The 13,754-nt window shown below is 36.9% G+C and overlaps 4 protein-coding genes across 6 annotated transcripts in view; 2 read left to right on the top strand and 2 right to left on the bottom strand.

The window, feature by feature from the left end:
* rdx (BTB/POZ and MATH domain-containing protein rdx) overlaps nt 1-1,406 on the top strand; it is a 67,948-nt gene extending 66,542 nt beyond the window's left edge. For all 3 annotated transcript variants that reach the window (XM_068301275.1, XM_068301273.1, XM_068301274.1), the window contains exons 6-8: nt 61-239; nt 315-457; nt 752-1,406. In XM_068301275.1, coding sequence (XP_068157376.1) covers nt 61-239; nt 315-457; nt 752-896 — 467 coding nt within the window. In that variant the 3' untranslated portion in view covers nt 897-1,406. The remainder of the gene's footprint in view (nt 1-60; nt 240-314; nt 458-751) is intronic.
* A 2,394-nt stretch (nt 1,407-3,800) lies between these two features.
* Nucleotides 3,801-6,146, bottom strand: Orc2 (origin recognition complex subunit 2). Its single transcript, XM_068301140.1, has 3 exons — nt 5,395-6,146; nt 4,487-5,329; nt 3,801-4,426 (listed from the first exon to the last, which is right to left on the bottom strand). Exons 1-3 carry the CDS (start codon nt 6,026-6,028, stop codon nt 3,990-3,992), a joined length of 1,914 nt encoding a protein of 637 aa, XP_068157241.1. The 5' UTR covers nt 6,029-6,146; the 3' UTR covers nt 3,801-3,989.
* Nucleotides 6,147-6,299: 153 nt separating this feature from the next.
* On the top strand, nt 6,300-9,636 carry Kots (Kotsubu). The gene is made up of 5 exons (XM_068300480.1): nt 6,300-6,485; nt 6,555-6,767; nt 6,827-8,917; nt 8,973-9,169; nt 9,227-9,636. The coding sequence occupies exons 2-5, from the start codon at nt 6,622-6,624 to the stop codon at nt 9,376-9,378; spliced, it is 2,586 nt and encodes an 861-aa protein (XP_068156581.1). The 5' UTR covers nt 6,300-6,485; nt 6,555-6,621; the 3' UTR covers nt 9,379-9,636.
* A 1,265-nt stretch (nt 9,637-10,901) lies between these two features.
* On the bottom strand, nt 10,902-12,513 carry Ipp (inositol polyphosphate 1-phosphatase). The gene is made up of 3 exons (XM_068300288.1): nt 12,238-12,513; nt 11,807-12,179; nt 10,902-11,748 (listed from the first exon to the last, which is right to left on the bottom strand). Exons 1-3 carry the CDS (start codon nt 12,358-12,360, stop codon nt 11,126-11,128), a joined length of 1,119 nt encoding a protein of 372 aa, XP_068156389.1. The 5' UTR covers nt 12,361-12,513; the 3' UTR covers nt 10,902-11,125.
* Nucleotides 12,514-13,754: the final 1,241 nt, after the last annotated feature.

Genomic DNA, 13,754 nt, shown 5'->3' with positions numbered 1-13,754 from the left:
TAAATAATATTTATCTAAATTATACAAACTTATTAAACAATATCTCCAAAATATCAATAGCGCGCAGCGATGTCTTTGCGGCCATGTTTGAGCATGAGATGGAGGAACGTAAGCTGAATCGTGTAGCCATAACCGATGTGGATCATGAGGTTCTTAAAGAAATGCTACGATTCATATATACGGGCAAGGCGCCAAATTTAGAAAAAATGGCTGATGATCTCCTAGCGGCTGCTGATAAGGTAAGAAACGAATACAAAATCCACAAATGTATGAAGTCAACTTATTAACAAAAATTTCTCTTAATTTACTTGCAGTATGCACTCGAAAAGCTGAAAGTGATGTGCGAGGAGGCGCTGTGCGTCAATCTTTCTGTAGAAACAGCAGCCGAAACCTTAATATTAGCTGATCTCCATAGTGCGGATCAATTGAAAGCACAAACGATAGATTTCATTAATACGTAAGTGTAAAGGGACACCAAAATTGTTAGCCATACTCTCTTAGATTAGATTAGCTATGGGAATTTGTCTCAATTTGTGTTTGGTTTCTACTGAGCTCAGACCATTTTGACTACGAATCAAAAGGTAGTCGTAAAATCGGTCAGAGGTCACTATAAACCATTTTAATTTTCTTTGAGAGAGAAAATCACTTTCTTAGCTGGTTTACTATCCATTAGTTAAAGACTTATTCTATTGACTTTTAATAACGTGTTAACTAATCTTTATATGTTTATCTCTCTTTTTGTTACTTTCAGTCATGCCACCGATGTGATGGAAACTTCCGGTTGGCAAAATATGATCACAACACATTCACATTTGATAGCGGAGGCATTTCGTGCGCTCGCAACACAACAAATCCCACCAATTGGACCACCAAGGAAGCGCGTGAAAATGAGCTGAAACACCAATTTAGAAAGAAAATGCATCATCCAAGAAACTAAAACTACAATAACAACACCAATTAAGCATAAAGCCAATAATCATAATTGCAATAGAACTGTTAATAAATATAAAAAACATGTGAAATATTTGATGAACCGAATCGGAGCCAACGATCCAAAGGATCTAATCAATAATAACAATAATAATGCAACAAAAATTATTAATAACAGCCCCAAAAACAGCAGCAACAGCAACAAACAGCAGCAGTATCGTTTATTATTTCGATTTCAAATAATTTAACCATCACAACAAAATATATTTTTTTATTTTTTTCTTTGGAAGATGTATTAACAAACAAACAAACAACCAACAAAAACAAACATGCAAAAAACAAAAAAAAACTTTATTTTAAATGTATTTTTATTTTGTTGATTTATGATTACGATTAATATGTTTACATGTAATGATTAATTAATTAAATATATATATATATAAATATAATAATAAATAAGTCCACACACACACCCACACACACACTTGAATGCTGTTGAAGAAACAAAAACCAACCAAGAAACAAACAAGCAACAACCAACAATTCTAAAAAAAAAAAAAAAAAAAAATAAAAAACAAAAACCACAAGTAACAATTAATTAATTGATAAAAAATAATATTGAAGCAAAGGCGTAAATACAAAAAAGAGAAAGTAAACAACAAATTGAATAAAATCATAACTATTATTATTATTAATTAATTAATTATTATTATTAGTAGTAGTATGAGAATACAAAGCGTACACTTTGATTGTGATGAATATTCGATGAGTATGACTAAATGTGTAATGGCATAATGATACGGATATGATAATGAAGTTGATTTATAATACACACATACAACTTATGTAGGTATATGTGTGTATTTCATTAGTTTTTTTTTTTTTTTTTTTTTTTTGGTGTAAATGTTAAACTTTGCCTAAAAATTGTTTGGAGAGCAAATTTTCAGCCCGATCAGACTATATATAGAGGAGTGTGTATTATAAAAAGAGCTCAAATCAAAGCTCTCACTTGCAACCACCGCACACACACACACACACACTCACACACACACCCACGCCCAAGGATGGCACACACTCCTCAGCTCCTTCTTTTACTTGACTTCACTTCACATAACCTTTACATTTGGTAACCTTTGTTTAGCTTTCTTCGTTTCTCTCAACCTGTCGCCCCCTTCTCACGGAATACTTTCTTTGTTTCTAAGTATTTAAAATGGTAAATTCAACAAAACAAAACACACACACACACTATTCTTTTTGTTTAAGCGCAAATGTAATTGAATTGTTGTACAAAAATCTAAATACAAAACACAAAAAATCACACACACAGACAGACACAACACACATTGTCGAAATAAAAGCAAAATGTAGCAATTTGTGTATAGTAAGCAAAAAAAAAAAAAACAAAAAATAATTGCATTTTTTTCTTAAATTTAATCTGTTTGAGTTGCAAACTCTGATCTATTAAAGGAAAATTAAACATCTAGATGTATTTAATGAAAATATTAGTTGGATTTTCTATGAAATCCATCGTCCTTTGTATAAGATCCTTTCTTGCAGTTAATTTATGCAAGTAGAAAATGATTTTGGGTTAAAAAATGTGAGAGTTTGGATTTTTTTTAGCAACCTTAATTTAGATATTGTTAAAGGATTGATCATTAAAGATATGTAATAATCTATATCTTCATTAGCTTACTTTTATTTGAAACACTTTTTGTTAAACAATATTTGACATAAAAAGAAAATTTGGGCTTTAACCGTGCAATACGATAATTTTCTTTCAAATAATTCAAATATTGAAATAATTTTGTATACATTTTCTAGGATTTTCAATTAGCTAGAATGAAAATTTCTTAACAATATCAAAATGGCCTAGTCAGATTAATTCAAATGTTTATTTAATAATCATTAGATGAAACAATTTGGTTCAAAACAAACATTAGAGACATTAGTTCTCATTTTTAACATTTATTTTGAGTTCCATTGAAATTCTTAAATTTTCTAGCAGATGACTATAAACTTAAAATGAAGGGCAAAGTAAGGGGGAAAATCTGAGTCCTTTGATAAATAATGATATATGTTAGCCATTTAATTTTGAAATTTATAATTTTTGTATTGTTCTTAAATTAGTTAAGAACAAAAGTGCATTCACATTCATTTTGTAAACCCTACAAAATATATAATATATAAAAATCAACAGATGAGAACGAAGAACGAATAGAAAGAAAACGGTGATAACATTATATAATGCAACTTATCAGAAATATGGAAATTTTTATAAATAAAAAAGAAGAAATAAGCAAACAAACAAATAAGATAATGTCATAAGAGTTTAAACCTACTTTTGGTGTGTGTACAATTCAGGTAATTACAATATGCAAAGAGTAATAAATAATTATAATATAAAGTAAAAACGATTTGTATTCGAAACATCATCATTTTTTCGGGGCAATGAATGGAATCAGAGATATTAGGATATATACATATATCTCCAGAATGTAAATAATATAGAATATAGATCATAAATTTCCCACGATTATATGAGAATGCACACAAAAACAATTTATATAGAGTTACAATGCTTAACAAAAACCAAAAAAATCGATGTATGTGTGTGTGTATAGAAATGCTTTTCGATTCAATTTCTGTGTGTGAGAATTTTCAAAAATATTGCAAAATAAAACACAACAAACAAAAACACAATAATTGATAAAGTAAATGTCAAAATCCGTTTAAGCGCAAGAAACAAGAAATATTGAACTTAAAGCGAGAACTAAACCCATTTTTATGCATGCCAATCTAAATGTGTAGAAAACGAGAGCTAACATAAGAAATAAGCGCAAAACGGAATGAAAAAAAGGAAACACAACAACTTTATGGGCAAATGCGAGAACATTTTTTCGAAAATGAGCGAAAAGAAATGTTAATTGTAATTGTATTTAACAATATATATAGATAATAAATTAATATGTTCTAAAAAAAAAAAAAAAATCCAAAACAAAACAATAAGAAAAACACAATGCCACAATGCAAAATCCAATGCAATTATTATCCTGTTTAAGTTATTTCTTATCCTGTTCATCAAGAAACTGTTGCAGGAGGCCAGCATCAATGGGAATGGTTAGTTGTTCAGAGCCATCGACACTACGTTTTGACTTGACCAGTTTGTGATCGAGGAACTCTGTGAGTTGGGCACGCAATGCCAAATCCGAACTGACCAGAAATGCCTCACGACAACTGGAGTATAGCTCCTTGAAGGGCATGCCCTGATAGTTGGCTTGACCCTTGTTTTTCAATTGGAATTTCACAATTAACATGTAAATGCCGCGTGAATTTGTTGTCAGCGAGGAGAAGACACTGCGCATAGAGGATAGGGCCAATTCGCCAGAGTTCTGGACCAGCAAGGAGTTCTCAAAGGCCGTTTCATCCGTATAGGGCAGCATAGTTGAGCAATCCCACCATGAGAAGTTAAAGCTACTTAGTTTGTTCTGATCCCAGACTGCAAAATAATAAAATGTTAGATCGCTGACCAATTTTGGATCTAGGCTCTAAGACTTACGCAATGGTGTATTAATGTGATCAATGGAGGCCAAAAGATGTATGTTGTTAATGCGCGCCAATCGAGCCATAATTGCCTGAGCTTTGGCATTCCTCAGCATTGCTCCATCCAAATTGTGGACAATTAAATGCAAATGTGTCTCTGGTATCAATGCAAATTCTTCTTCAATCATGTCCACAGCCTCATGAGGATTGGCCGGACTTGATCCGGCATCTAGTATTTCACTTGTGATGCTATCCAAAATATCTTTTAACGTGAGACTGGGAAAGAAACCGTTGATAACCAAAACCGTTTGATTGAACAACACTTCGCGGTGAAAGGATTGTAGGAGCTGCCGCTTTGAACCCAAACCATATACAAGTATATTGAAGCCCTCATTTAGTATGCACATCCATTTGGGAAAATATGAGCGATATTCCTCCATCATGGCATTAATGGCCGACTCGTGCTCATGGGAGACTCGCATTTCGGACAGAAGACTGAATAAACGATCGGCGGCCAATCGAGGATTCTTTAGGCGATCCAATGTGTGATCTGAGGTTATTATTTTAGTGCTGGCATGGGAATGAAAGTATCCATCACTTTCTGGCACATATTCATTTGATTTTTTCACCCGAGACGATTGACGTAAACGAGCTGCTGACGGGGTCTTTGGCAGCACGGGTACAATTATCGCACGACGGGTTTTGCATGGCGTTTTGGGCTCATCATCATCGGCAGCATCATCAGAGTCATTGTCACTGCTGCTATTACTGCTGTAGGAATCATCACCGCTGGGACGAAAATCGCTTTCATCGCCGGAGAAGTCCGAGTTGTCAGAGTCATCCACAATTTTGGCTATTTCTGTAAAATGCAAAATACAGAAAATAAGTAAAAAGTTAAATTGTTATTAAAGGAGGATTACTCACGGTTCTTGACTCGCGAACGGACATGTGAGGGCGTCTTTGGTTGATCCGCTGACCTATTACGCTTTGGATCTGGTGTCTTAACACCCAAGCGTGGAGTTTTTGGGGTTTTCGGGGTACGTGGAGTGGCATTTAAAGCAGCCAGGGCCATGGCATCTCGCTTCTTTGGCGTATTAAAACCAAACATACTAGTGCCAGCTACATCATAGTCGGCTTGGATTAGCTGCAAGTCGCGGGAATTTGGTTTCCCACCTCCGCCATGATCCTCGTCCTCCTTATCCTCTTCCTCATCCGTGCACTCTCTGTAATTGACCACAATGTGCTCCTGTTGTTGTTCTGACCTCCTGGTATGTCTCACTTCTTTGTAGGCTTGATATTTTTTTGTTGGACTTGGATTACGAGTGGATCGACGCTTTACCGGCTCAGGCTGCGCCTGCGGATGCTCCAGCGAATCATCTGAGTCGCATATAACGGCAGTGTCCAAATCAGCAGCACTTGATTCCTCTGAATTGGTTAAATTTTCAATTGACTTTAAATTGTTGGACGTGCGAGAACTGGTTTTCTGTTTCTTTGGTGTCTTGTAGTCGCCGCCTCTATTAGGCGACTGCGCACTCGACTTGGATGGAGTGGAGCTCATTATTAACTTTATTCACTTCTATTATAATATTTTAAATTTAATTTTAATTCTGCTGATTTAATCTGAAGCCGACAGAGAGCGGGATAGGGCTGCATACAGACAGCTGCGATCTACCAGGGTCGTAATAGAACTCCTAAATGATGTTTCCATTTATCGATAACTTTATACTCGATTGGTGCAAACTAGTTTTGTGGATGGTCACACTTTTACGTTTTCCCTCTTCTTTTGTGATTTTTAAAGTGGATGGTCACACATTTCCCACTTATTTTGGGATTCTTGAAGTGGACGGTCACACTTTTTAGTTTTCCCTCCTTTTGTGATTTTTGAAGTGCACTTCGGTGAAGCTTTTCTTAAATATTTTCGCTATTTATTAGATTAAAAGTAAGGATAATTTGTTTAATTTGAAATAGTTATAACTTTTCATAGTTTAAAATACCAGTGAGTGGAATTGTGATTGGTGAGTAATCAATTATGAAATTTCGCAACATTCACCGTTATGTCGGCCATTTTGAATGGTACATTCTAGACGGAAGGCGTGCTTTTCTTTCAATTTTCTTTGTGACAAGAATTTCTGGCAAATTCGAATATACAGAATGCCCGTGGAAATAACTAATGCAACCTGTTCTGTATGTGGTAAGGATGCGGGATTGATGTGTCAGCGTTGTGCTGAGCCTTATTGCAATGATGGATGTCAACGTTCGGACTGGCAGCGCCATAAGTACTTTTGCATTGTGATGCCGTAAGTTAAACAGAAGACAGTTAAAGTGACGTCACATGTAATATTTTTCTTGCTCTCAGTCCTTTGGTAAACTATTATGATTTCTTAAAAACAAAACCGAAACCGATTGTGGAAACCAATCAAGAGAAACTTATTGTGAAAGCCAAGGAATCGCCTTTGGTGTCGGCGGTTCTATCTAAGAAATGGCGTGATCATATAAAATTACGTGAAGGCAACGAATATTTTGAATGTCGTGTTACACATGTCGATAAGAGTGGAATAATTTGGCTAATTGATGTGGCAAATTTGGAGACTGTGGAGCACTTCACTGAAAAGATGATCGAGGCTATGAGTAAGCGCAAGCCCTGTGTGAGGATTGAGGATTTGTCAGTCGACGCCCTGGTCGGCGTGACTGTTGACAATAAGGTTTTTCGAGGAAAGGTGCTTGGATTGCATCCAAAGCTTAAGGAAGCTGATATATGCCTAATAGACTATGGAGCTACATTTACCACTGGACTGGATAACATTTACTTACCCCTATTACCTATGGCAGATGCCAACGCTTTTGCATTTCGCGCAAAACTACCTAACGCGGATAGCGAAGCGGTGAAGGTCAACAAGAATGTCACTTTGCGCTTGTTAGGCACCAAGACGCACGATGGGATATATCATGTGCAACTCAAGCCCAAGATGGCTATACCACTAAATTTGCCCGTGAAGCTGTTGCAGGCGAATGGAAATGTGAAAATAGTGCATATTTTTCAACCAGACACGATTTTGTTGCAAATGAAAGCGCTTCATAGCTTGAATGATGATTTAAATGAAGCACTAAAAGATAATACTGTCATGCAATTCACTGAATCCCCTGCCAAACCCCTTGGCACATTCTTTGTGGCTGCTCAGAACGATGAAGGCTATCGTCGAGCTTTCCTCTTAGACTTTTTTGAAGAGCCAAAGCCGCGTTATCTAGTCTATGAGATGGATGAGGGTCGTGTTAACATTACCAATAAATTGCGTCGCATTCCCGGCGAGCTTTCTGCTCATCACATGCGAGTCTTTGCCGTAACCTTGACCAAAGGCTCACTAAAAGAGTTGCTCAGTCACTCTGATAATTTGAGTGTACAAATTAATTCCGACTCTGAACCAACACGATGCAGTAGCATTACTTTGTTAAAGGGATCCAATGGCCAGGAGATTTGTGAAGGACGTGCTCGGTCTTTCTTTGGCAAGTTGGCCGATATTGGTGTAAAATACTGGGAGAAGCCAGTGACCACAGGTCAATCGGTGTTTATTACACGCATTTTAAGCCATGGTGAGCTATACGTTTCGTCGGTGGAGACCAAAAATTATACAGAGATCTTGCGCCGTTTGGAGGGCTCATGTAAACCATTTGCTGACACTAAAAACATAGCTATTGGTTGCATTGTACTTGTCCTTTGTCCCACTCAGGGTCATTTCCGTGGGGAGGTCACTGAATGGAAGCTTAATGGCAACTGTGTTGTACGCAACATTGACTCTGGCCATGAACACGAGGTGTCAAAGGATGTATTGCGCATATCTTGCCGTTTCATTGATAATTTGCCAATTACTCTAACACGCATTAAGCTAAAGACCATTAGTGATATTCCTATTGTTGCTGTGCCTGCAAATAATGCTGCTTGTCACATGTTGAAAGCGCTGTGCGCTGAAGCAAAAGAATGGACAATACAATATACCGATTCCACTAATGAAATTGCTGATTTACTAGCAGCCGAAGATCAAACATCTCTGGTGACTCGTTTATTGCCACAGGTCTTTACACCTCACACAAAAACGGATGTTGTTGGCGTTCCCTCTTCATCTGAAGTAATAGAGGACACAAAGTACCCCTCTCTACCACCATCACCAATCAGTTCGGTGAAGTCGCTGAAACTAATTGGAAATCCCACACCCGAGATGAAGACATCTTCCATAGAACGTTTTTATTTTAAAGATATGAAAATCAAAATGATTCCATTGGGTGAATCCCTCGAAATCATGCTACTGAATTCAGTTGGAGTCCATAAGACTGGCTTTGTTACGGCATGTAATTTCTCTTGCGATCAGGAAATTGCAATTTTTCAAAAGATACTCGATACGGTCGAACAATATGGTCAAGATAAGAAGACTAAAATGCCCGGATATGTGCCAGAGTAAGTCCTTAATCGGCCTAAGAAACTTAATTTTATTTAATTTACCAATTTTTAGAGTTGGAGAATTGTGCACCAGCCTGTTTAAGGACGATATGCGTTGGTATCGCGGCGTTTGCCAGGAAGTTTGTGGCGACAAGGTGAAGATTCTATATTGCGACTTTGGCAATATCGATGAAGTGCCCTTGGATTACATAAAGCCAATACCAGGAAACTTGGTTAAATTTGGTTATGCCACCAAATGTTACATAAATGGTAAGTTGCATTAATATTATGCCAAAATATTGCTTAATTTATTATTTTTCTTTGTAGGATATGGCAAGGATAAGAATTTCGCTCTTGTGGAAGAATATCTCGTGAAACAAGCAAAATTGACTTGCGATGTTGAAGAAGGACACAAGCCGAATACCCGTTCTATCACCATTCTCAATTTAGAGAAAATCTTGTCTCAGGAAATAGCTTAGAAAACAAAAAGCAAAGTTCTTTGGCGATATTGGAACGCTTTTCTCTTTTTTTTTTTATTCTTTACTATTTGTAACTTTTTGAAGGTTTTGTACACACAATGTCTGTGTGAAATATGTTTTTACGTTTTTTTCTGACGTTATTCCTAAAGTATTGAATATAATCATTTAATTTAGAAATATGTTAATGGTAAATGAAATTTGTCAACCATTTCGAAGTTAGAGCAAACTAAATTGTCTAACGAACAGACTGTATAATAACTCGTTTTGAATTTTGTTATGCGGATAGTTTATTAATGAAATTAACTTTTAAGATAGACATCAGGAGGTGTTCCACAGTTTGTAGTCCTTTAGGTCTTACAACTGCTATTACAAAGTGCAGTCATGTTTCGGACTTTGAGTATAACAAACGTTTCGTTGAGTTTGCTTCGTTGTGCATTTTACTATGCTAACTTTTTGGGTGTAGTTAATTTTAATGTGCGACGAAATAGGGAAGGTCATTTGATTGCCTTTAATAGTTATTGGCTAAAATCGTATTGTCTTATCTCTCGTTCAATTGCAATTTCATGCTTTTGCTATACTTATACGCGTTATATATTGTGTTTTGACGACGTTTATAGTCGAGTGTTTCATATTATACGATTTTCGGGCATAATTCTTTGTAATTTGTGCATTTTGTTATTGCAAATTATCTATGGCCAGCAAATATGCGAATTGACCAACAGATTTCTGAAATTATTTGTACGCATACGACTTCTTGGGAATAGACGTCCAACCATTTGCTATGGCAACATTTTAGAGTTAATTTCAATGCTAATGAAGATTGTCTTCTTGGTCTATGAAGTGATTGGAGTGTTTTATCTAGTTCAAAAGGAAAAGCACATGACTCTAATATGCATGTGCAGTAATGCCATTTTGGTGACATCAGCTTGTATGCTTCTGCATATCTTATTCATTGGTTACCTTAGCGTGGGAGTGCTCTATAATGAGATTAATAAGTATGTGCAATTTGAATTGCGTTCGCGTCTCCACTTGGCAAAGAAGCAACCCCAAGCATATCGACGGTATTTAAGGAATGTGAATCGTTGCCTGAACGAGAGTGTGGACATCTATGATGAGATCCAGCAAGCGGCCAATCAATTTCAACGTCTTTTTGATTTTTTAACCTTTCTGGCATTAGTGTATTTCGGACTTTTAATTGTGATACGCTCCTATGAGATCACAAGAATAAGATTTCAACAATTTCTGAAATCCACCGTAGTTGCTAAAGGCCTAACAGATATAATACTTATTTGTTTGGCCGTTCAGGCAGCAGTAAATGGATCACAAAGGGTACAACATTTAAGTTTGGAGAACTATAATGTTATAGAATGCCGAGCTTGGGATAAGAAGGTAAATACATATATGTATAACCAATATGCGAATACAAATTAATATTTAAATGAACTATCTTTCAGATGGAAATGTTTCTAAGTCGCCTGAAAATATATGAATTACATGTACAACCATTGGGACTCTTTGAAATGTCCAATGAATTCATTTTGTTTATTCTGTCCAGTTTGCTTACCTATTTAACTTATTTAATTGCTTTGTAGATCATTTAATATACATATATTTAAATGTTATTTGTCTGATTTCAGTTAGTTTAGTGGGGTGGCTCTTTTAAGTTCTGGTCTGTATAATTTTACTTACAACACAAAAACAACAACAATAATATTACTTAATTATGAGATTACAAAAATTACAACATTCATTGCTGGGCTAATTTAACGATAATGGTTTCGAGTACTTGAACATCTCGCACAGCGATTAGACCATCAGCATTTCGTTTTGAATCGTCATCTTCGCCTATATATTTAATTGGCATCGCCTTCTGTTCCCTGACACTGGCTTTGAAATCAAAGATGTCACCTCCTAGGGAACGTAGAATGGCCTGAGGCGCACAAGTATCCCATTTGAATGTTGAACCCTTGCTTAGTAGATAAATATCCACTTCGTGGGTGATGACTTTTAAGGCCTTATGGCCAGCACCGGCTGAAAAGGCAAATTCATAGCCTAGCTCCAGAAATTGCTGCAATAACTCTGCCTGCTCCGAGCTAGAGAAAATGACAAGATGACGTTGCTCGTCGCGAGCTCCAAAGCTGCAGTTATGAGACTGCAGTGTGGGCAAACAAATGCCCCAAAATATGGAAGAATTGTAGACATTCTCTTCCAGCTTTATGCCAAATGGTTGGGCAACAACGCCCATTATGGGCACTCCGGTATCATGTTCATAGACACCAATAAGCACTGTAACACAATCTAGACCCGTTGAGGTAATTCCTGGAAAGTTGGTGAACATTGTTTCGCCGGAAATGTATTCAGCAGTGGCATCTGTAACGAAGGCATTACAACAAAACCTATTTCATGGCATAATCTCGTCTGTACTTACCAATGGGATCAATCCAAATGCCTAGATTTCCGTAGTCCAAATCTTGAGGTAGTTCTGGTATTTCGCCCAGTTTGCTGCTCTCATAGTTGACCACTCGATGCACTTCTGCGGCCAGTGCAGCGGCTGCTTCTTCATGCCCTTGCAGGACTGCAGCCAGGCAATCGGATGTTTCGCTTTCCGTTTCGCCCACAGCTATGGTAATGCTGTTTCCCTCTTTATTTGTAAAGTTCGGTGACTCCTCACCGCGGATCAAGTCTTTCATGGCTGGGAACAGTTTCCCCACCTCCTGCTTGATAGTCTCCTGGATAAGGACATCGGCCAGCGTTTTAAAATCATGCTCAAAACGAGAGTTAGTCTCGCCTCCAGTTTTTTCCTGCAATACAAATTCATGTTTCTCCCCAATTTAATTTAATTTTAAGACATGAACAGACCTGCACTAAAAGGGACAACAGCTGTTCGTTGGACCGACAAACACGGGCAATATTTGCCGCTTTTTCAGCACAGTTAACGAGAACACGCAGCAAATTTGGAATTGCTTTCTCTTCCTCCGCCATTGTATTAAATATTTACCCAAATTATAAAGTAATTAAGAAGCAAAAGCAAAAAATATATTTCTAAGGCTTCGTTTAGTGGAACAGAACGGAACAAAACAGAACACCCACTGCAGATAGAGATGGGAGTTTGCTATACTTATTGGTACTCAACGAGAACCCAATGAACATTTATCCAGAAACAGAAATTATTATTATCCAGATTACTATGCCAGATATTATATATAATACTCTATATATATTTATTTGATATTTATTATATAATTGATTATATTTTTATGGTTTCTTTTTTGCTCATTCAATGAGTAAATGCTCTTAAAAATGAGGGGAAAGCAATGCTCTAACTATCGATATACTGATTTCTATCGATGAAATATCGATTGTGATTGTTATCACATCTTAACTGCGCGCAATGTTTAAATTGTTGAATAATTATGTTATATGGTCAATTTCTATAAAATTACAATTAAAAACCTTAATTTATGTCGATTATGATTAATTGCAATGAGCTTAACCTTGTAAAATAGCAGACAACTTTCACAACTTCATTGCGGGGAATTTTAATTGGCAATTAATAATTACGCACTCGCTGCCCATTTTGAGTCGGCGTGTGTCGGTTTCGGTACAAAAAACCAAAAATAAAGAAGCATGAATCATGCCGGGCACAGCAAGGAGTCCAAAGGGATAATTTGCACCCGATCTTATCAACGAGCACTGCTAATGATTCCCATTAATGATGCACCACAACCCCCAATCCCCACGCAGCCCCATCATTTTACGCACTTTGGGGCCATCTTATGAAATGAGACGATCAATCAGTCGCTTCTGGGCTGCATTTGCATATAAATTGCTGTTAATGTCGCGCTATCAAAGTGACTGCATCAACGGCCTGAGGATTGTGGCGGGAGGAGGCCACAGGAGGCTGCTGTTTGGCCTGGATGTGGAGATGTTTGTCTGCGGTTATAGCATTCCTTAACCATTCCCGAGTCCTGCCCCTTGGCTTGGCTTATGCTAATTTTTTCCCAGGCATCGTCCATTGATGTTTGGTTAGCATTGCACTTGATGACTTTGCATAATTTTTTCTCCCCCCGCTCTCTTTGTTTTGTGGGGCTGCTGTGGGTTAATTTTTCACTCAACCACGTTTCGTCGTTCCTCGTTTTCGGTTGTAATGTGTTAATATTCATGGGTCGCCGGCGAGGTCTTCTTCGTCTTCTTCTTATTCCATAGTCCAGTCTTTTTGACTTTTGACGTTTCAATTTCAGGCGTTGCGTGATCTTTTGGCTAAACAATTTTTCAAAATGCTTTCAATAACATTTTTGGATATTTTTCATCAACTTGGCCGACAACATTTGTCAAATCCTCTTGCCGTCACGTGTTATTCCATCGTCCTCAAGCGA

This window comes from Drosophila tropicalis, unplaced genomic scaffold, assembly GCF_018151085.1.
Source record: "Drosophila tropicalis isolate 14030-0801.00 unplaced genomic scaffold, ASM1815108v1 contig_878, whole genome shotgun sequence".
Classification (NCBI taxonomy): Eukaryota; Metazoa; Arthropoda; class Insecta; order Diptera; family Drosophilidae; genus Drosophila; species Drosophila tropicalis.
The sequence above is the reverse complement of the archived record's forward strand: the minus strand, read 5'-3'. Positions and strand labels throughout refer to the sequence as shown.